We start from the raw sequence: 23,316 nt of genomic DNA on the forward strand, positions 1-23,316 counted from the left end.
AACATGAAACATATGTTACGTATTAATACTGAATTAATTTAAGTCGATGCCTAACTAGTTTCTAAATATAACCACATAGCCTACCGCGCAGGTAGAGAATACACATACCCAGGCTATGGTGCAGATCAAAATTACTTAGGCCACGTATGGTATCAATATAAAATAATAACTATAATGAACGAATCATGGATAATAACAGACTAAACACAACTTAGTACTTTTAGGAATAAAGTATAACCTAACACAACCTGAAATAAAGAAAATTCAAACACTCGGCAACAACAAGAAAAATAGAATGTAACGTTACCAGTGTACGTTACAAAAGAAGATAAATGTATTTACGGAAATTTTAAATAATGTGTTTAGTATATGGTAGAATTTATATTTAATTTATGTTTGCCTTTGTGGAATTTATGAGTTCTGAATAATGCTGACTGTATAAAGAATAAATTCAGTGTTGTAATAAGATAAACTCCGACCATGGGTAATGCTTACGCGAAAATTCTATAGCTCATTAATTTCAGTGACAGGAACCAAACCATTTTAAAGTGGTCTTGATGAAGAAAGTTTTCATGAGTGTCATGCCCAATATTAATTACTTGAACTCCTATTTATAATCTGTTCCTTATGAAGATAAATATAATCTCATGCATATCAATCTGATTCAATATAGTGTAATCCGAAAATAGAAACACTTATATACACATGTAAATTCCTTAATTTATGTACAACTATATCAATGTGGAGTCAACCTCTGTATTATTATGTGTACTGGTTAATTTGCAGATATTCTATAAACAAGCTACTTCAGAACAGTATTATTATTTGTTTGTCTTCAAATTATTTGTTATCTATTTAAATTATGTTATGGAAAATCCGAAATTTACTTGAAGAGATTTCATACATTCATTCAGTGAGTCACGGTTTCTTTTTTATCTCGCACCGTGCAGTGTGAGCAAATAAATCTTCATGGTTTCACTTACTTCCGAAATCAAGAATTTGGATCTAAATCTGATTTTCCACGTTTTGCATAAACGTGGTGGCGACTCAGTAATTTTAGGGCTAAACATAATTCAGTGGGCTGAAGTTACCAATAGGTTGACGACGAAGGCAACTGTGTAATAATATACATAAAAAGTCAGATATGCCAAAATATGGAGCGGTGCAGAGCATAACAACTTTAGAAGGTTGAAGAAAAAGCTCTGAACATTGAGATTGGAAACCTAAAAATTGCCATTTTGGAATGTAAATTCTGAAACGAAATAAATTAGACTAACCTTCATTTTCTTTCTTTCTTTCTTTCTTTCTTTTTTGTGTACATAGAGACTCGATAATAGACAACGTCCCAAACAAGATTCAGATATCAGAACCATATAGTTGACTTCTCAGGAATTTTTAATCATTGCGAATTTTAAAAAATGGTGTATTTTCACTATCAAATATTTTAGGAAGGACGCAAGTGAAAAATCACCAATTTTCATAAAATAGACTATAGTTTTGCACTAACAAGCGAGTAAAATTGCATTTCTGAGACTTGTGTAGTTTCTGATTTTTTCTTCTCTGTGACAATATCATGATGCGTCATAAGACTTGGATGTAAACTTTGTAGCGAAAGTCAAAATATCACGACATTAATGTTAAATGGGCAAAGTGTGCACAATTTATGAATCATATCTTGTACAAAAGTAAAAAAAAAAAATAATAATAAAAACGGAACGCGTCTGTTATTTATTTTTGCCTATAGCGCTGCTGTTAAGACATCAGTGAGGTAAACAGTTTACTAACTTGTGTACATATTTTGGCACTGATATTGAGACTACGACCTGTCTCTGTGGGTGCGAGTTTAGTGAAAGGCACCCACACCTTGTCATTCGTAGCTAGTTTAAAAGAGGTTTTTTTACATGGAGATGGAAAAAGTGAACAAAAAGATCGTTATTTTCCTGACTGATGTCTTCAATTCTCCGAATCCATCATTTCTCGGCGTAAATACAGGCTACGGTACCATTAGGTGCAAATGACCACATGCTGTGTTCTGGAAGTACTTAAGTACTGCAATCAGTAAATTCATCTGGTTGTGAGTATTCATAACATCTGATTTTTTTTTTGTGTCAGAGGTACAAATCTATGATATGATCTGGTATTGATAATTATTTTACAAGTATCAAATCTAGAATTTCTTGCTGTTTGACTGCACTTCCGCTAAAGAAACGTTGATAAATTGTATGCCTCAGGCACTATTAACTCAAAACCTGAACATCTCTTCTGCTGTTAAAATGGCAAATTTCACGTAAACACAAACACAAACGATTTTACTTGACCGTACATTATATACATTAAGTTTTCGAACTATCGGTCCAATATTTTGTTGTTGTTTTACAATATCTACACGTACATTAATTGTATTGGGAATATTATAATCTAAATTACATGGAAATGTACCGCGGGTTAATATTAAATCAATATTTCTAATTTTTGTGTATACTACACTTTTAGTATCGTGTGTATTTTCATTAATAAATCCAAAAATATGTTGTAATCCCGGTGTAATACTAATCATAGATTGATGTTCTAATTTTAAAGAATGTTTAATCACAATTTGATTTTTATTTTGTAAATAATGTAACATACGAACATTTTCAGGAAGTAACTGAAGAATAGATTCAATAGAAGAATAATATCCCGGTGTTACTCAAACATGACGACGTTCAACTTTATTATCCATAACACTAGTAATTAATATTTCTTAATTTTCACCAACATTATAAAAACTCCACGGAATATTAATTTGTGTTAATGCAACACCCCATTCCCCATCACTTAAATCAATAGGTTGTGCTAATTTAACGCGAAATGATGCTGTATTATTATTATCAAAAAGTTTACTACTGGCATTTGAAGGAAGATTAACGTAAAATCCATGTGCAAAGTTTGAATTCACCTTGCAGACTGAATAGAATATGATCTAATCCATGAATTCATACTTGACGGATATCCCAACCCTTTTACATACATCCAACCATTTTTACGTTTTAATACTTTTTCAATTAGATATGTTTTCTTTGAATTTATAATTACTTTTTGTAGTTCTTGTGCATAAAATATTCCTTTAATTTCTTCCCCATTCCAATCTTTTAATTTATAAGTCACAGGATTAGATTTAGTACATTTATCTACATTAAATATTTTTTGTGACCATTTAGGTAAATATCCTTTTTCCAATATATGTTTATACTTACTAACACGAACATAATCACCAGGACTAAATTTACAACTTGTATTGTTTTTATTTACTGTATTTCCGTATAATGTTTCCTACACTTGACTCACATTAGAATCATTTACTTGTGCAGGTGCCATTTTAATACTTGAATGATATGAATGATTATAATTATTGACAATCTGATCTAAGACATTATTATAACGATAAGTATTATCTCTGGCGGGGGTTTGCCATGACGTTTGAGCGTCAACACTGAAAAAAATGTATAGTTGGGAGAACCAGAATATGGTTGCTTGAACCATAAAATATAGTCAATATAGGAACAACTATACGTATAGTTGCGAAAAGCGTAAAATAAAGTTGTTTTTTTATAGTTGCATGAACCATATTTATTGTTATAGCTACCATAAATTTGACCATAATTTGTATTGTATATGCAACTATATTTATTTATTTGCCATCAACACAACAGGCATAAGCCCAATTATAGTGTTGGTGTATTACATAATACATTTACAATAGTTTTCTTAAACCTAGAGTTCATATTGCAGATGTCAATTTCTTTGTGTTCGATACATATTTTGTTGTAAGTAGAACACATTCTCCAAATTGGTGATTTCAATAATACGTTGGTCCTTGCTTTTTTGCAATAAAACAGACCAGAGTTATAAGCACGAGTTTTAAGTGTCGGGACATGAAAATTTAATGTTGATATGAGATCCGTACAATTAAATTCGTTATGGACTATTTTATGGAGAAAAATCAAATCTGTCACATTTCGCCTTTGCTCAAGTGTAGGGATACAAAAGTTGTCTATTAATGTTACATAATTTTCATAATATGGATAGGTTCCAGTTGTCTTGTACATCAAGTATTTGATAAATTTAGATTGGACCTTTTCCACTTGGTGTCTGTATTGCTGTTGTGATGGGTTCCAAATCACAGCAGCATATTCCAGTTTTGATCGCACATAGGCATAATACATTTTTGTTAGTGTAGTACTATTGTTGAATTCCTTTCCAGTTCTAATTATGAACCCTAACATCTTGAGAGATACGTTAACTATGTTCTCTACATGGTTATTAAATGTCAGTTTCGTATCAAATATAACTCCAAGATCTTTGACTGAATTTAATCTATTTAGTAAGATCTGATTCATTGAGTAATCAAACTCTATTTGACTTTTGTTTCTGGTAAACGATAAAATGTTACATTTGTTTATGTTTACATTAAGTTTGTTAAGAGAACACCAATTAGTAATATTTCCCATGTCACGTTGTAAATCGAGACAGTCATGGATGGTCTTTATCCTACCGTATATTTTGAGGTCATCAGCAAAAAGCAATTTCTTACTTAATAATATATGATCAGGGAGATCGTTAATGAATAAAAGGAACAATAACGGACCTAGATTAGAAGCCTGGGGAATTCCAGAATATGCAATATAATCAGATGATTTATACTCCTTGTAGATAACAGTTTGTTTACGATTATTTAAATATGATGAAAAGAACTTGATCAAGGGAGAAGAGAAATTATATTCGCCTAGCTTATGTAATAATACCTTGTGATTGACTCTGTCAAATGCTTTTTCAAAATCTATATATATTACATCAACCTGACATCCTACATCTAACGAATTTGCTATAAAGTCTGTGATAAGTGCAAGGTTTGTTGTTGTTGATTTGTGTGGGATAAAGCCATGTTGATAAGGTGAGATTACGGGTTGGATGTGGTCAATTATCCGTCGGTATAAGATTTGTTCAAATATCTTTGCAAAAGTAGGTAAAATTGATATAGGCCGGTAGTTACTTATTACGTGTTTATCATTGGTTTTTGGTATTGGGCAAACTATAGATGATTTCCATTTATCCGGAAAAACGCATGTTTTTAAAGCGAGATTGAATGCAATCCTTAGCGGATATGTAAACGCATCTATACAACCCTTTATGATATATGGAGGTATTCCATCAGGACCAACAGCAGTTCTGGGCTTTAATTTTTTGATTGCCATTACTACTTCAGATTGAGTGATTTCCTCAATGGTAAGTGACTCTAGTTTGTTACTTACATAAGTTAATAAATTGTTCGTAGGATTGTCAGTGAAACCTGTATCTGGCACATATACTGACGAGAAATACTGTGCAAAAGCATTGGCTATTTCATCATTATGATAAAGGTCGCGTCCCTCATAATTTAATTTCCCCCCAAGAAGATGCTTAGTCTTATTTTTTATAAAATTCCACAATTCATTAGCATTGTTATTAATGTTATTTTCAGAATCTTGTATGAACGCTCTGTATGTCAGCTTAATTTCTTTCTTTATTTCCCTACGCAATTCATTGAATTTATTGAGATAATTCACTTCTTTATTACATTTGTATTTTTTATGATACCTTGCTTTAGTTTTGATTTTTTTGATAATTTCATGTGTAAACCAGCACGGATAAGCTGTTCTTGAGTTGTTTTTAAGTGGCACGTACTTGTCAAATACACTATAAATAATATAATAGAGTTTATCAACTAGGTCATTGGCGTTTTCATATTTCTTTAGGCAGTTCCAGTCAATAGATGAGAATTCAAGATACAACTCTAAGAAATTAGCTTTCCTAAAATTATATTTTGATATATTAGTTTTCTTTTTAATCTTCGCGGTCCCCTGCTGCATCACGTTTATTACTAAGGATGGATGGTGTACATCTTCTGGAATTAGTGGACAATATTCCCTACTGACTTCTATATTCGTTATATTAGAGAGAACCAGATCTAATGTACGATTATTTTCGTTCGTCACATTATTTAATGATTGCAAATTATAATAGGACATAAATTCATATAAATTCTTACATTTAGAAGAGCTTGTTTCAAAATTAAATTCCGTACCGTTTATTTCCGATAAATTGAAATCACCAATCAGGAGAACAGGACAACCTTGAGGACAATTAATTTCAAGTCGAGTAAATAAATCATTATACAATTCAATATTAGATCCCGGTGAGAAATACACAAATATATATTGTTTTCCCCTCACTGTTTATTTTGGCAATCAAGCAGTCATAATTATCATCACACCTGTCCAATAAGAACATGCAATGTTTACTTAGGGCTGCAATAAGAACACCCCCACCCCTTGTTTTACAGGTTTTGACAGAGTTTCTGTCTTGCCTCAACACAGTATATCTGTTATCGAATAACTCAGCATCATAATGAGATTCGTTAATCCATGTCTCAGTGATTGCAATTAGATCGTAATTGTTAGTTAATACACCACAAAAGAAATCACATGTTCGACCACGTAAGCTACGAGCATTTTGATAGAATATTTTTAGAGAGTCTTTATCTATACTTACACTTTCTTGGTCTTCTACCGGAGCCTTGTCACAGTTATTTCATTGTTTCCGTACGAGATATTCCGTACGGGAAGGGGGAGGAGTTTTGAGAGGGGGATAGTCCTTCTGTTCATAGAGTTCTTGTGTACTCGCTTGATGGGTGGATGACCTTAGAGCTGGAGGGGGTGGAAATGCGTTTTCGCTCACTGCCGTTGCATTCGAGATGGAGGTTGAACATTTCTTTTCCTCTTTTTGTCCATTATTTAGGTCTGCCTTCGCCGCGGGGATTGAGGCTTCTGGTGGTGTTTCTCTTCTCTCTCTGGGGACCGCTGCATCTCGCGTGTTTGGTTCAAGGTCGTACAGACTATAACGCTTGCCATCGATGTAGAGATAGCGATATTGAAGATAGGCAAAGCTGCCGTTCCTTCTTGCCTTAATCATGTGCTGATTTAGTTTTTTGCGCTCCTCGCGAACTCTGTAAGAGAAGTCTTGTTCAATATATATATTTGTGCCTCGAAGTTTGTTCCTGTTTCTTAGGAAAGTCTCTTTCTTTTTGTCCGAGAAGAATTTGCAGACAATTGGGCGCGCATTGCCATTTCTCTTCCTTCCGGTACGGTGCACACGTTGTAAGTCATCATCACTTAATGAGATTTTCAATCGATCATTTATTGTGTCCCTGACTTTTTTCTCAGTTTCCTCCCAAGTTTCACCATCTTTTTCCGGAATGCCAAAAAGTACTAAGTTCTGTCGTCGCGATCGACCCTCAAGATCATCAAGTTTATCTTCTAGGTACCTTGCGTGATCTTGAAGATACCTTAGTTCTCGGTTCACAACTTCGAGATCACTTTCAACACTACTCACTCTGTTCACTAGTGAGTTCATTGTAGCACTAATTTGCTTCACTTCTTTCACCAGTACCTCATTAGAGGTGACGAGGTTGTTCAAAATTTCTTTTATCTCGGCAATTTCACTTTTTCCACTTTTTTGTGATTGCGGGGGGCCGGGGTGGGGTTCGACCCCTCCTATGATTAATAGTGCGAGAATCACTAAACCATAAGATAAGAACGCCCGTGATGCTTTCATTTTCGGAAAGTTTGAGATCGGAAGTTTTCTCGCGGCACTACAAAACAGGCCAATTCTAGCTCTCCACTGCTCGGTTGAGATTCCCATTGCGGAGGTCACTGAACTTACGAGCTTCACGAAAACACGTCCGCGCTCACATAAATCAATTATAACTGCTATATATATGGATATTATAGTCACCTGTACGATAAGACGCACTTCTACAATACTGATATGGTTTCACCTACCATACAAAATGATTCATGCAACAATACTCTATAGTCAGGTGAGTCATAGTACCATACTGTATAGTTACGTGGACCATACGGTATTGTTGAAGAAAACATACTCTCTCAGTGCATTGTTCAGAAGAACATACTGTATTGTTATAGAGATCATACCTGATAGTTACGTGCACCATACTGTATTGTTGTAGAAACCATACTCTCTCAGTGCATTTTTGTGAGGAACATACTGTATTGTTATAGAAATCATACGTGATAGTTACGTGGACCATACTGTGTTGTTGTGGAAACCATACTGCATTATTATAGAAGCCATACTGTATAGTCCCATTTACCACACATACATTGTTATGAGTACTATATAGTTAGCAGGAAGTTTTTGTAAACCTGAAAACCGTCTTCCTGTGTTCCTCACATACAAATAAGAAAAGTTCATTTACAACTTTCCTAAATGAACTTTTATCTTATTTGGATATGAGGAACACAGGAAGACGGTTTTCAAATTTTTCCTAAACATCCAGCTAGCCATATAGTACACAGAACAATATAGTGGTACATGGGACTATACAGTAGTCCATAGAGAGTGGATGTAGCCAACATAAAAATGGAAACTGGAATTCACTCGCTCAACTTTTCCACGTCTGCATCTACAAAATCAAGTATATATGTGGAAAATACTAAATAAAATTTCATCTTGATCTTACGTGAACAACACTAGAAGCTCATGTGACTCGAATCCCACATTAAGCAGCAGGTTCACGTCTCATACAGCCTCGCTGTTAAAAGGGATACTAAAACTCAAAAATCAATCAATCAATCATGTGAACACTGTGCGAGAGACTTTTAGCGGTTTTGCATGAGAGAATATCTTGTATTGTATTTGTATCTTCTGTAAAATACATATATATAAAAAAAACTTGAGGTGTTTGAAAACAAGCTCCTCATATTATATATATATACCGGCATAGACGTTTAAAAGAAAGACAATTTCTTAATCAAGAATTTATATACTTCAATAATATACTATATACAAGCTATACAATGTAGCATTGTGTGACCAAGTATATCAAATAACATTATTGTATAATATACAAATAGGAGTTACATACACTGTAAAATATTACACCACTCATTCATTATTCATTACCGAAACATATTAGTCTTTATTTGTAAATAATGCTTGACTCCTAAGAATATCATTGTACAGACCCTTAAAAAAATTCAGAAATGCTTAATTTTGAAGAGATGTTTAAAGGCTGGTCGAGGTCCGCCATGTCGGTCTTGTATCTCCCAAAATATTTGCAGAGTAATGGTACTCACACTGGAATTTGTTTCAGCATTGTGAAGATGCTAAGGAATGCAATTTGTTGTCATAAAACACAATAAACGAAATATTTAATGCGGTTTAAACGTGAAGATAGCTCTAAGCAAATGTTTTCTCTTAAGCGACTTCGGAGAATGTATTTAGGAACATCTCATAAGACATAAAATTGCTTTTCTTACCTTCTATGCAATATTGAAAGAACGTTCTAGTGTAATTTTCGTTTTACCGTACATTTTCTTCAAATGTAACACCAAAATTAAGTGTCTCCACAAACTTTAAGGCGCTTCTATCTCTGAAATTAATATTTCCGTACCTATGTTTATTAGGACTTGTTTTGATGTATTTTTAAGTGTCAGGCATTTACTTACAGCCAGTACATGATACACGTATTATCACAAAGAAATGCCAAACTTTTTATTCAAGTAAACAGCTATAGAACATGTAGTTACATATTTTATAACAAAAATGTATTAGTATACAATTTACTTTACTAATTGTAGCACTGTACGAAAAAAAATCATTTCACAACGAGAAAATTAACTTTACTATTCGTAAATTTTGAAAACTGTCACATTAAATAATATAAAAGTAAATATTTTATACAGTTTACATTATGATTCTTTGCTCGTGTCACAAATAAACAATGTTGAATTGTTTACAATGGATAGTTATACAGGGTTAGTCAAAAATATCGGTACAGGCCAGTAATAACGAAATGGGTGGACAGAGGAAGACCAAATGTTGCAAGTCCGTATTGCTTCAAAAACTGCATTGAAACGAGCTAGTTTTCATCATAGCAGTCATTTTGGATTCCACCATATTGGATATGACATAATATTTTTCAAATGGAAAATGGTATGTGTGACAAATTAGAATAGAATTGTCGCAAAAATAAGAATTTCAACATATTTTTGACCTATCGTCTTTCGCCTACGAGTTGCGTTGTTCTAGGTTTAATACTTGAATCTATTAGATTGAATGCTAAACGAATCTCAATAGGGAAAAATTGTTCAGATTTTTGTTTTGGGGACAATTCTAGCCTTATTTGATGTCACACACACCACTTTTCATTTAAAAAATATTATGTGATATCCAATATGGCGGAACCCTTTTCAATGCAGTTTTTGTGGCAATACGCACTTCCAACATTTTGTTTCCCCTCTGTCCACCCGTTTTGTTATTACTGGCCTGCACCGTTACTTTTGACTAACCCTGTGTAAAACATATCTATCATGGAATTACACTTAATACCTATGTTCTTAAGTGAAGGAAGTGTTAGGTGTAAGTCATACTGGAATTGCTACGTACAGATTACCGTTGCCCATTGACTTGCAGCAAGTTGGCTGCCCTGTACAAAACCTATTAACTCTCATACACTTCCACTTAGATGTCAAACCAACGTGATACGCACAGAAATGATCGTCATAAGAGTAAGTAGTGAAAGAGCTACAGATTACCATAACTTGTGAGTTTTCATCCATCACAATCTTATATACTTTGTAGAATAGTGGACCAGTGGGAGTAACTTCATACAGAACATGATTGTTCTAAGAAATTTATGAACAAATCTTAAATGTAGCAGTAACGCTTTACATGTCTTGAGGTCACATTTACAAACAAAACACCTAGCCATGTTCGTCACATGGACGAACCTGTCACGTCACCTTAGACAAGTACTTAGTTCTCTAAGGTGTTTAACGTGGAAATGAGGCTACTTACAGCTGTGAACCTCTTATCCCACACTGTTTCTATTCCGTACATATGATGTATAAAGGTCCACGCCTGCTCGCTCTCCTGTGGGTACTTTCCATTCAAGACGTGAAATGATTTGAAGCATATATCTACCGCCTTGAGTGCACTTTCCACTTTGTAAATATTTCCTTCTATGCTCACATAAAAATGTTCTGGTTCCAACACATTAGGCGCAACTACAATTGGTAAGGGCTGCACAGTACCTCCCAATCTTTTCATTTTCAAATGGTGTCTCTCAAGATCTGAAAGGAGATCCGAACCTTCCTGAAATTATAAATATATGAATGTTATTAGTAATCAGCGTGAAATTGCAGATAGTAATTATGTATCTTAATGCACATAATCTGTCAGTTTAGTTATAGATTAAAAAAAAGGTGTATTAATAATTATTTTACTTAAAACATATTACATCAGTTTAAATATTTTCGCATTGTTCTTGCAGGTCACTATACATTCATAAGCATTTCAAATCATCCGCATGTTCCTCTTACTTACTTCATATAAATTAAATAACTTTACATATACTGTACTTCAAAGCTATATAATTAAATATCATTAAGCCAATATTGAGTAATTTCATGTCACAATGATGAACACAAGGAAAAGAGTTGTATTGCCCATACTCTCTATAAGAATGTAAGTAATATTTTCACGGAGTAAAATCCCATTATTGGCTTTTAAAAAGTCTGAAAAAGGTGAAATAACTGAAAATCATATGAGAAAGGATAAAAAGGGATAAAAAATTCCTTTTTATCCTTTCAACCTCCCGCATGATTTTTACCGTTATTTCACATTTTTCATACTTTTCAAGCTAATATTGGTGCAGTTGTTCCCTGAAAATGTTACTTCATAGAGTGTGCGGTGAGTACTAAGCTATATCTTGTGTTTGTCATTGTGATTATCATAATTGATTGCAATTTGTACCTATATAATTTTATGTAAGTCCAATCAATGTCCTAAGCCTGACTATCCCAAGACCGTATAAACATTTCTGTTAGTATAAATTTGTACGCTTATTTCAAAACTGCAAATTGTCTCACAATCGGTCCACTGAATCTCGAGTTACAAATTTTGACAGTTTGGCTACATTTGCGTAAACAGTTGTGATTGCTATTTTTGAGTTCGAGATCATTCGGAATCACGTCTATTAACTTCCTTTGTAATTGAGATAGAGTGTTTATTTTTTCCCTCGTAATCAAATTTGCTTTCAAATAAGAGAGAAATTGTGCCATTTAATCCCCCTCCAAAAAAAAAGTTTAAGGAAAAGCTAACATTATTAAGCACATTATCCTTTGTAGCTTTTTAGCCGATGCTTGGAGAATGATGAGAATTTTTTTTTTTTTTTATTCCTAAGTTTATAAACACGAATATGATTGAAATACTTTTGAGCATCTTTTCCCTATACTCCGACTTGCTTTTATCACAAACACAGTTGTTTTCATTCCAGGAAATGCAGTAAACATATTAAAAAGACATGTCGTTACCGTTCCACAATGGGATATGTTTAAGAAGAAAAGATATCTTGGATTTAAGAGTAATTACTTTTTGAGAATTGAAATTAATTGCTCCAATGTCCGTTTCTGCACACACACACACACACACACACACACACAAACACACATACACACACATATATATATATATATATATATATATATATATATATATATATATATATAAAACAATGAATGCAAAATATGTTTCCGAAAAGTTTAACTCATTACATCTGCTGCTTTCTTTCATAAAACACAACAATCTGTAATTTGTTCTCATATCAGTGAAAAAACATACTCATAAAGTAGGAAACATAATTCATAGGGTCAGGTAGGGTTATGTAGAGACGCTATACAGAGTGTACAGTCGTACAGAATTCAAACTATGTACGAAGGATACCTCTAAAAATTATTTCATTAAGTGATCTATTGAATCGATGTATGGAAAACATTCTTGCACACAAGCTAACGGTAAAAAAAATTCTTCTTTTCAAATCCTTCCATTTCTGTAACAAAAAAGAAAAAAAAACTTTTCTTTTCTGCCAGGAACTCTAAAACTTTCGTTAAAGCTATTGAACTATAATGGTAATCCAAAATTCAAAAAAGTAGCCGGTAGTAGACTTTATGGAGTAACAGAATCACCACAAAATTGAACGTATCAAGCAGTGTGTGGAGAAGCAGGAGCTGTAAAATGCATGGGACTATTATGGGACAATATCTAGGGCTACTGTAAAACAGCTTTTACAACCCTTGAAATACACTGCTTTCCTCTGTATGTATATGTAACACATTAATTCTACTTTCATGCTTTTACGAAATGGTTCGCAACAGAACCTATTTTTTTTTTTTTTTTTTTTATCACACAGCAAAAATTATGTATCACATATGCTAAACGAAGTATACTGTTTACCTTGTTCAAATGCTGAGAAAATAATTATTCAAGTTAAATGTTTTACTTTTATTATTTAGAATCATAAGTGCATCATTTTTAGATAAATAAGACCATAATATAACAAATTGATTTACGTGTCGTCAATAATATGTAGCAAATCCTGTAAAGCTTTGAGTGCTTATTAGCCTAATTTTCATTTTTAAATTTAGAAACTTGGCAACAACAAAGAAAACACTAAGATAAATTCGTAGTGAAACAGAACGTCATACTTTAAAAAAGTTTCAAAATCTGGATGTAATTAAAAGTTTCCATTATTTTCTGAACTGTCGTAGTACTGATTTTGAATAAATACTGTAAATAAAAACTATCCATCACAGAGTCACCAATCTTGATTTCTTAAAGAAAATGTTCGCGACTTTCTTACAGGAGCCCACACAGGTTCGTATGATCACCTGGGCCAGAGTAATAAACATGCCCCGTTATAGCCCCATCACTGTCTCATAATAGCCCCCGGGGCTATGATACACTATTTTTATCTTTTAATGCAAAACCTTCAGAATTAGAACATTAAAATGGTGGAATCCAATAGAGTTCTCAGTTCGATTATATTCTGACGTTTGTTTGTCTTCCTAGCATTAATACAGGAGTGGCAACAGATTTTTGTATCTCAAAATAGCCCTACCTGACCCTATTTATTATTATCAGTGAAAGTGGTCTTCCGATTTATTCATACTTATAAATACCTTTACATGGAAAATGAAGGACTGCTGTGACTCTATCTTCGACGGTTTCCACACGCCAATTTTGTCTCTTCGCTTCATAGACGTCAGAACAGGTGGAAAATATCTGCCCAGTAGCATAAGTAATACTAGTGTTTTGGATCCTGTAAAAGATACAAACATACTATATTAAAATATATTTCAGACGTTCTAATGACACGCGCAGGAGTTCTAATCATATTACTACTTACTCTTCCATGCAACTCCCGAAGATTTCTTACCAAGCTTTCGACTCTCCTCTGAGGTCTTGCTCACGAAGGTTAAAAACATTAGTAAGAAAAATAAAAATTAAAAAAAATCCAGGAAATAAAAGGAATTGAATTAATAGAGTGGGGAGCCCTGCTGTAGACACGTTGTCAAGATCGTACGCTGACATTTCTTAATTAAGGGTCTTCAACATCTGCGAGGTTACTGCCAATTTTACAGTTTTTCTGTAAGATCTTCAAAACAAATAAAATTAATCGACAGGCAAAAACACAGTGCACTACACAATATTATTTTGCACGTAGTACCGTTAGCACGACTCGTCTATCTGCTTTCACTTTGTAGCTGTTTATAGATTTTGCATTTATTTGCGGGTTTATAAATACCCGCAGAGCGAAAGCAGATAGATGAGTCGTGATAACGTTATCACGTACACAATAATATTCTCTAGTGCTCTGTGTCTTTGCCTTTCAGTTACTTTTATTCCTGTTGAAAATATTCCAGAATAACTAAAATTGGCTGTAGTTAAATTTGCTAGTGTTGAAGACCCTTAATTGCATTCTTTCATGTCTATGATCGATGTCCATGTATGTGGCCCGTTGTAGCCCGTGACGCCTTCATCCATCAATTCTTGGTGCACTCTAGACACGGCTGCACGTGAAAATCAAATTCCTGTACCACTTCCGAAATCCGATGCTTCATACGTCGGGCACTCAGCACTGGACTCCGTCCAAAATGTCATCAACTCACGACGACGTCGCATTTCAGATGAATCACTCTCACAGTCACTTCCAACGTCTCACACAAAACTGCAGCCATCGCGGAGCACTGCAGTGGGCGTGGAACACAGTAGTGTCCGCCCGCGAATCAGTTACCTGCTATCCTACGAATTTTATTTACTGAGTATACAATTCATTGCATTCCCTCACAAAACGAACATTATATATAAAAGACACCAAATATAAGTAATGTGAAATACAAATTACATAGGAATGGAAATGTAAATTACAACTTACAAGCATGTATCCAAGTGGTTGCTTTAGAATCGGATACTGACTGAAGTATTCAGCAATGGATGTATCACTGTTCACGAATTCTCTCTGGCGAAGCGGAGATGTTCTTTTCCAATATTCCAAAACTTTCTTCCAGAGTTCTAAGTTGTTTCGAAGCCGCAATAAGTATTCATTGTTGTTTTCTTCAGTTAAACCTATAAAATGCATATTGCAAAAGTAGCACCAAATGTTGAAGTGCACTCTTTCGAATACGATAATTAGTATTGGTAATAATGTAATATCACACACACACACCAAACTATACATACACTATTAACACCATATTATATATATATATATATATATATATATATATATATATAGACAGATAGATAGATATAGGGTGTTAATGAACTAGACCGACATACTGAAACAGGTAATTCCTCACATCAAAATAAGAAAAAAGTCCATATGGGTCTGTGGTCAAAAGTGCATAATTTCGGAGTCATGGGCTGCCGAATACGAGGAAGAGTGAAATATCAAGGTCCTTAGCTCCACTGTTATAGGAACTATTGTAGTCGGGTCAAGACATCACTTACAAAGTAAGATATGCGCTATGCAAATATCTACGTTTCACAATCGTCTAGTACATTTTAAACACGTTTTAGAGAGGCAATCGATGAGTACTCAGAAAATATGAAGCACACTTAAACTGCTTCTCAAAAATTGTCGGGCAAGCACCAGAAGATTGTGAAAGATGGATGTTATGAACAAAAAAGTACTCTTCGATAAAAAGAATTAAAGTCGGTTAAGTGCAACGTCCGGGACGGCTAAAATAAAGTTATATAAAAATTACAATTTAAAAAATGCTCCTTTATATATGATATAAACAAGAAATGTATTCGACAAGCAACAATTAAAATCCTGAGAAACAGTGAGAATAATAGAAACATTTAAAGTGAATACTAACTTACCTTGAACTATTGGAATATCGTCTGAACTTAATTGATTGCTACAATTTCCTTGACTGCTTCGCCTTTTTCGACTCAGAATACCGCTTTCACGGAGTGATCTTTTCCTGTTGTTATATTTATCCCATAGTTTCCCCTTTGCTAAAATTTTCCTCCCTTGGGCCAAAGAGTAGGGAATGTAATATGTATGCTGTAAAACACAAATGAAAATAGGAACTTCATTTCAGTCATTTATTTTAATACTGAATGATACATGTAGTTAACATATAAGCATTTACCAGAAACATGCAGAAATACATCTTTCTGTGATGACAGAAACCACATATACATATTATTATTAAATATATGATAACTATTCCTACCATCATTTAACGAAATAAAAGAAATTAGTTTTATCTGAAATTCGAACAGCTGATACTCTAAAGAAAAAGAATTCAGTTAAAAACACAAGCAAATAAAGTAAGAAAAGTGAAGGAAGGACATATGAAATGAAACAAATTTGACACACCCTTTTCTCTTACTTTTCTGGCATTTTCTGTGAGCTATTTCCTGAGTTCGTCACACCTGAGACAAATGACTGCGGAAAGAAGTCACATCATGGCCATATATGTTACGATAAAAATCTCTTACTTGCCTTCTATGACTAAGGAAAATCCCCCCTCCCCCCCAAAAAAACTATTTAAAAGCATAACGCATTAAACATTCCCACTGAAAATGAAAGCCAGTACCGCCTGCAACGAAGGTTACATCATTAATTCTTATACTGCGCGGAGCCCGTCAAGGAATACACAAACATAAAAGATAATGCCTGGCATTGCCCTGCTTGATGAATATATGCCTCTTTCACATTTAATCTTTCAGTATTACTGTACCACTATTGTAATATGAGAAATTACAGTAGAAAGCGTGAACTTGTTTATCGATTTGTACTATATTGTAAGAAGAATTGTTTCATCACTGAGATCAGGCAGTTTTCAATGCTGCAATATATACAGAAGAATTGGCGGAGAGAGAGGAAGGATAATGCTTACTTATTGAAAATACGCATTTGTAACAGTACAAACAACTGACTTATGCCTTGCACGTAAGATTACTTTTTTTTTTTTTTTTTTTTTTTTTTACAAACCTTATTTTCTGTTGGAAAAAGGTCAACAATAGCTTCACTTATTCTGGTGAAAGTTTCACTCGTAATCCTGTGAAGTAAGAAATTATAAATTAATATTAATAAAATTACACTTCATGCCCCCAAAGAAAGAAGAATTGAAAAATACAAGAGCAGTAACCAAATATTCGATTAAATGAGAGACCTTTTATAACAATTATAACGAAATAACATTATCATCACACAGTGGCTGCACAGTGTAAACTTTTACTTGTGTTTTATGGTGTGCCCTTTGATAAGGGACAATAATGATACCGAATACAATATCAACAGTAAAATTTAAAATTTATAATAAGCAGAACTCTTCCCAGAAAAAAATATGTACTTGTCGTAATAAGAAAAAAACTCTTTATATTGTGTTTATTTGATACGGAATGACGCCTTACTGTCACTCCTTTAAAAGAATCAAATTAGTCCCGGGGAAAGAAGTAGCCTAAAACCTATAACTTACATATCATCTTGGAGTTCAAGTGCTTTCTCTACAAACACAGGATGGATAATCGTAAGTACAGTGTGAGTACAGCAACAGTAATTCTAACAAATGAACCTCTAAACAACTACTTTTATGTACACAAGTTTATGAATGTTTACATGTGTTCCACCAGTAAATTGTATCCCTGTAAATGAAAAGAACTTCAGTTGATTAATTACAAAGGTAAATAATTGAAACATATTTCATTAAGAGTTTTCTATTCAAGAGAGTGCTTTCACAGTACAGGACCTGAAAATTCAGTTGAGTTGATTTTGAGTTTAACGTCTCTTTCAGCAACGAGGGTTTATGAGACGGGACCTACTGATTAACGTAGAATCCGAACCACACGAGTTCCAGCCGGAAATCGAACCCGGGTGTGCCACGCCAAAGGCGCGTACGCTAACCGTTTAGCCACGAAGGAGCTCAGGACCTGAAAATTGTCAGAGGTACACAACTGGAAGTTATATATATATATATACCGAAAGAGGCAAGAGAAATGAATATACCTTGTATTCGGACCAACGTGGCGAATTATAACATCAGTGAGTAACTGTCGTGTTCTTTGATTTAAACATCCTTTTGTCTTGTATATATTCAATACTTCTCTTCCTTCTAGGTAAGAGTTCAATATGCAGGACAAGTTCTGTAAGAAATAAATGTAGTGTTTACCAAAACAGCATTACACCTGGTAAGGAATACAGTTCGCATATAACATTGTACAATTCCCTGTAGGATGAAGAGATGGGCAGAGTGAAATCCCCCAAAAAATTACATCTATCTTATATAAGAAACATTAAAACACTCAAAGTGCTCATGTTATGGAATATGTACACGAAATCGAACAAAAACAATAAAGTGTCGGACACACATGTTAGTTCTCCGAATGTTTTGAAGTCGAACATATCAAGTATGATGTTTCTCTGAAACAGGAGCATGCTTTATGACAGTCTGTCAATCTGAAAATATTATGCTAATCCTAAAGATGCAGAAAAATAAAACACAAGTGAAAAGTAATCATTTATAGCAATAATATATCAAACTTTACAACCTACACATCTAAAAACGTTTCGAAGACTGCGATCGGAATTTAGAAAAATTAAAGCACGGTGTCATTATTCGCTTACACATGTACATCTTGTACATGTGCGAGAAGTAGGCAAACAGAAGTGACAAAACGTATCATACATTTTTCGTTAACCGTATTTTCAAATAAAGTAATACATTCGAAAAATCATACTTACGAAGTCCTCTACGAAGTTCGTTTTCACTTCCTTACTGCGTACTTCATCACATGTTTCTTGTGATATCCCTTGTACTACTACATCATCATAATCCAACCAAGTGAACACTGAGACGCAAACTTTTTCCTATTATTTGCAAGAATATTTGTCGAGTTTCTGTTATTTATTATTATTATTATTATTATTATTATTATTATTATTATTATTATCAACGATTCTTCCATGGATCAGCTATCTGTATAAGGTTAAGCAACCACAAGTATCACATTGAGGGAATGAGTATAATTATTTACTCTAATAGTAATAGAAAAGTCTATTTGCTTGTATATTCTACCGGGAATAACTGCATCCGTCTAGAAAGCTAGGACTAACAACAAAGGGATCCGATGTTCTGACCACGTACGGCCCCAAAGTCGTGAGTGCCAGAAGTTCATGGCGGATAACATGGCGGATGTGTGTGGTCTAAGTGAAACCTCGAGTGTACAGTTTTCCTCGTTTTTATGCAGAGAATGCAAAAGAAACAAGGTATGTTTGAGTACAGCGTGTAAACCATGCCAAATTAAAATTGCAAATACAAATTAAATTATAACAAGAGCGAAATCCAAAATGCAAGCCATAGTTACTAGTGTTCCTATTGAAAATGACAGTGAATTAATACTTTGTACAAATTGTCAAGCAACAAAGGAAGAACTGTCTTCATTACAAGAAGTAATCAAGGTACTCAGTAGTGATATTGAATCTTTAAAACAACAACTAAATCAATTTCAAATCAACGCACAAACAGAAGACAATGCAGTGCAAGGTCAAAATTCGTGGTCAAGTGTAGTGAGGGGTAAATCTAAAAAATCGCCACAAGCACGTAATACTGTTTCCACAAAATCCGATATTGTTCTAACGAATGGTTTTTCAGTGTTGGATGAATTAGTTTATTCTTATACTTCACCGAATAGAAACAATAGTAGTAGCAGAATGGAAGAGACAACAAAGTGTCAAACTCCCTCTCCAGTACAAGGGTCAAATGTGAATGGCAAAGATGCATCGAAACTCCATACTACACACGTCAACACAACTAATATTGCTGTAAATAATGACTTAGTGTATCCTTGTACGTTACCAAACACATACATCCACAGAAGCAGACTTACCGAAACAAACAATGAACGAATATGTCCCCCTGTACATGATCCACACAAAAATTGCAGTGCTATTTCAAACACATATGCGTCTAAAGCATGTTTAGTGAATGATTATGAAGAAACGCCTAAAAGAATGTCGAAACAAATGTGTGAATCATCAAAAGTGGATAAAGTACCGGTGACTACAAGGGCTGATTTATTAATTCCTAGTACACATTCTCTAAAATTCAATGATAGGTCTAAAACAGCTGACAGAAAACCGACCATATTAATCTTAAGCGACAGTCAGGGAAAAAATTGTGCATCTACACTCCAAAACCTCAGTAACAATATATCGGTAAGTTCCATTGTAAAGCCAAATGCCAAACTTGAACAAGTGTGTGAAGATATAAACAAACTATCTGCAAATTTAACCGATCATGATTTCGTCGTTCTCCTTGCTGGTACAAATAATTTTCCACAACCCCCCACAAATAATCCCCCACAAACAGAAACACTGTGTGCCCTCGAATCTACTTTAGCATGTCTGAATAAGAAAAAAATAAACTCGGTTGTGGTCACCGTTCCCTATAGATACGATTTTCCACATCGTCCAAATGGAACCTTGAATAGGCAAATTTTTGAATTCAATAACAAGGCTGAAAGCATAGGTAAAAATTTCAAAAATGTGGAATTTATAAACACCAGTCGTTTTCCAAGGTATCATTTTACACACCATGGATTACATTTAAATAACGCAGGTAAAAATGTACTTTGTCGAATGATACTACATACTGTACAATCAAAGAGGCTTCAAAAAAACTGAATGGTATCGAAATTGAAATTCAGGAATGCAATATTTTTACTTTAGCTGACGGCAAAAATAAAAGTCATTATTTCAATACGAAATTGGCCTCTACAAATGATACTATGATTGCGGACAAGGGTATTAATAACCTCACCGGCACTCAAGAAAGGTCAAAAAATCCAAAAACTATTATTCGCGTTGCTAATCCTGAATTCCAATTTCCTAAACAAAAGAATAATAATACTGTCACTCCTTCATATGAGACTCATGTTTCCTCTATAGCACATTATAATGATCCCGATCATTCTTTTATGGCGAAACAAAAGTCCAATAGTGTCTTAACCGCTACTCAACATAGTCAACTAGAGATTTTTCATCAAAATGTACAAGGGCTTAGCTCAACAAAGAAAATTATGCTGGAAATTTTATTTAAAAATATGCAGGAACCTAGTCTAATTTGCTTAACAGAACATTGGAGAAAACAAAATGAACTTGGTATTATTAATATTCCTAATTATAACCTATCTGCAAGTTACTGTAGAACAAATATGAAACAGGGAGGGTCCTGTATATTTTCACGATCAGATGTATTAATTAAAAAGGTAACGAAATTTGAAAACCTAAACATAGATAAACATTTTGAGGCATCCATTGTTGAATTATTATCTTATAAGGTAGTAGTTATATGTATATATAGAACCCCAGAGAGTGATGTAAATATTTTTATCAGAAATTTAGAAAATATTCTTTCATATTATGAAACAAAGACGAAGGATGTAGTTGTAGTGGGTGATATAAATATTGATTTTTTAGACCATAATTCTATTGATGGTCAATTGAAAATATTACTACTTAGCCATAATCTAGAAGCAATAGTTAATGAACCAACGCGAATAACGGAAAATTCACAAACTGCCATCGATCAGGTGATTATAAACAAAAGGAAATTCTATTGCTTCGTTAATGTTTTCAATAGCGGATTTTCTGATCATAGGGCACAAATAGCCACTGTGAACTCTTACAATGCAAATGTGTTAGTTAATCCACAAAACAAAAAAACTGGCTGTTCAAAAATAATAAAAATGAGAAAAAGAAATTTCAGTGAAGACAATATTTTACAATTTAATAAGTATCTTGAATCCGAGGACTGGTCAAGTGTAATGTCAAAATCATCTCATTCGGTGAACGATAAGTTTAGTATATTTTTCAGTAAATTTAAGCTGATATTTGATCAGTGTTTCCCATACGCAACGTTTACAATCAAGAACAATAAACAAAAGAAATGGGTGACGCAAGGTATAATAGTGAGTAGTAAAAAGATGAAGTCACTAAATCATCTTAGCAAAACTACTAAGGATAATAGTATTAAGATTTACTGTAAAAATTATAAAAACATATATAAAAAGGTAATAAAACAAGCCAAAAAGTCCTATTATAATAATATAATTTCTAATGCAGAAAACAAGACCAAAATGGCCTGGAAAATAATTAAAGAAGAAACAAATCAAAAACCACAGCATGTTCCAAATATTGAAATAAAACTCGCGAACGGCAAAAACTGTAAAGACCCTCATGTTATTGTTGAGCTTTTCAACTCTTACTTCAGCAATATAGTTACTAACCTACTTAAATCGCAAACACCATCGAATGATATTAAGAATAACCCTAATCGAATTAATCAAACAAGTAGTTCTTTATTTATAATTCCAACAAATTCTTCTGAAATAATATCAGTAGTAAGGAATTTTAAATACGGATCATCAAGGGGTCCAGATGACATCCCGGAATTTATAATCAAAAGATGTATCCACGCAATTGCACAGCCTCTGTCTCACATAATTAATGACTCATTCTTACAAGGTATATTCCCAGACAGCCTGAAATGGGCCCTTATAAAACCATTACACAAAAAGGGTGACAAAAAGAAATGCGAAAATTACAGACCAATAGCTCTCTCCTCTAAATTTTCGAAAATTATAGAATCCATAATGAAAAATAGATTAATTACGCATTTGGAACGTAACAATGTTTTATCTGACTCGCAACATGGTTTTCTTAAAAATAGATCCACATCTACAGCTGCCCTTCATTTCTTGCAAGAAGTAGTAGACTCAATAGAAAGTAAATCATACCCACTATCTATATTTTGTGACTTAAGTAAAGCTTTCGACTGTGTCAACCATTCGTTACTCTTAAGTAAATTAAATGCATATGGAATAAGGGGTGTTACTAACATATGGTTTCAAACTTACCTT

At 33.6% G+C, this 23,316-nt stretch overlaps 1 protein-coding gene across 1 annotated transcript; it reads right to left on the minus strand.

Annotated features, from left to right (window-relative positions):
• Positions 1-8,881: 8,881 nt before the first annotated feature.
• On the minus strand, positions 8,882-19,572 carry LOC145661231 (uncharacterized). The gene is made up of 8 exons (XM_081726688.1): positions 19,542-19,572; positions 19,139-19,245; positions 18,404-18,540; positions 17,390-17,456; positions 16,267-16,453; positions 15,317-15,507; positions 14,061-14,200; positions 8,882-11,196 (listed from the first exon to the last, which is right to left on the minus strand). The coding sequence occupies exons 1-7, from the start codon at positions 19,570-19,572 to the stop codon at positions 14,186-14,188; spliced, it is 735 nt and encodes a 244-aa protein (XP_081582814.1). The 3' UTR covers positions 8,882-11,196; positions 14,061-14,185.
• Between the last annotated feature and the right edge of the window lie 3,744 nt (positions 19,573-23,316).

This window comes from Thermobia domestica, chromosome 9 (assembly GCF_964235325.1).
Source record: "Thermobia domestica chromosome 9, izTheDome1.hap1.1, whole genome shotgun sequence".
Taxonomy (NCBI): Eukaryota; Metazoa; Arthropoda; class Insecta; order Zygentoma; family Lepismatidae; genus Thermobia; species Thermobia domestica.

Excerpts from the sequence above, each read along its gene's own strand:
- LOC145661231 (XM_081726688.1), bottom strand. The coding sequence starts at position 19,572 with ATGAACTTCTGGCACTCACGACTTTGGGGCC. Across the intron at positions 19,246-19,541 it reads GCACTCACGACTTTGGGGCC|TGTTCACTTGGTTGGATTAT; the intron begins GTACGTGGTCAG and ends TTTGCGTCTCAG. Across the intron at positions 15,508-16,266 it reads CGATATTCCAATAGTTCAAG|GTTTAACTGAAGAAAACAAC; the intron begins GTAAGTTAGTAT and ends TGCATTTTATAG.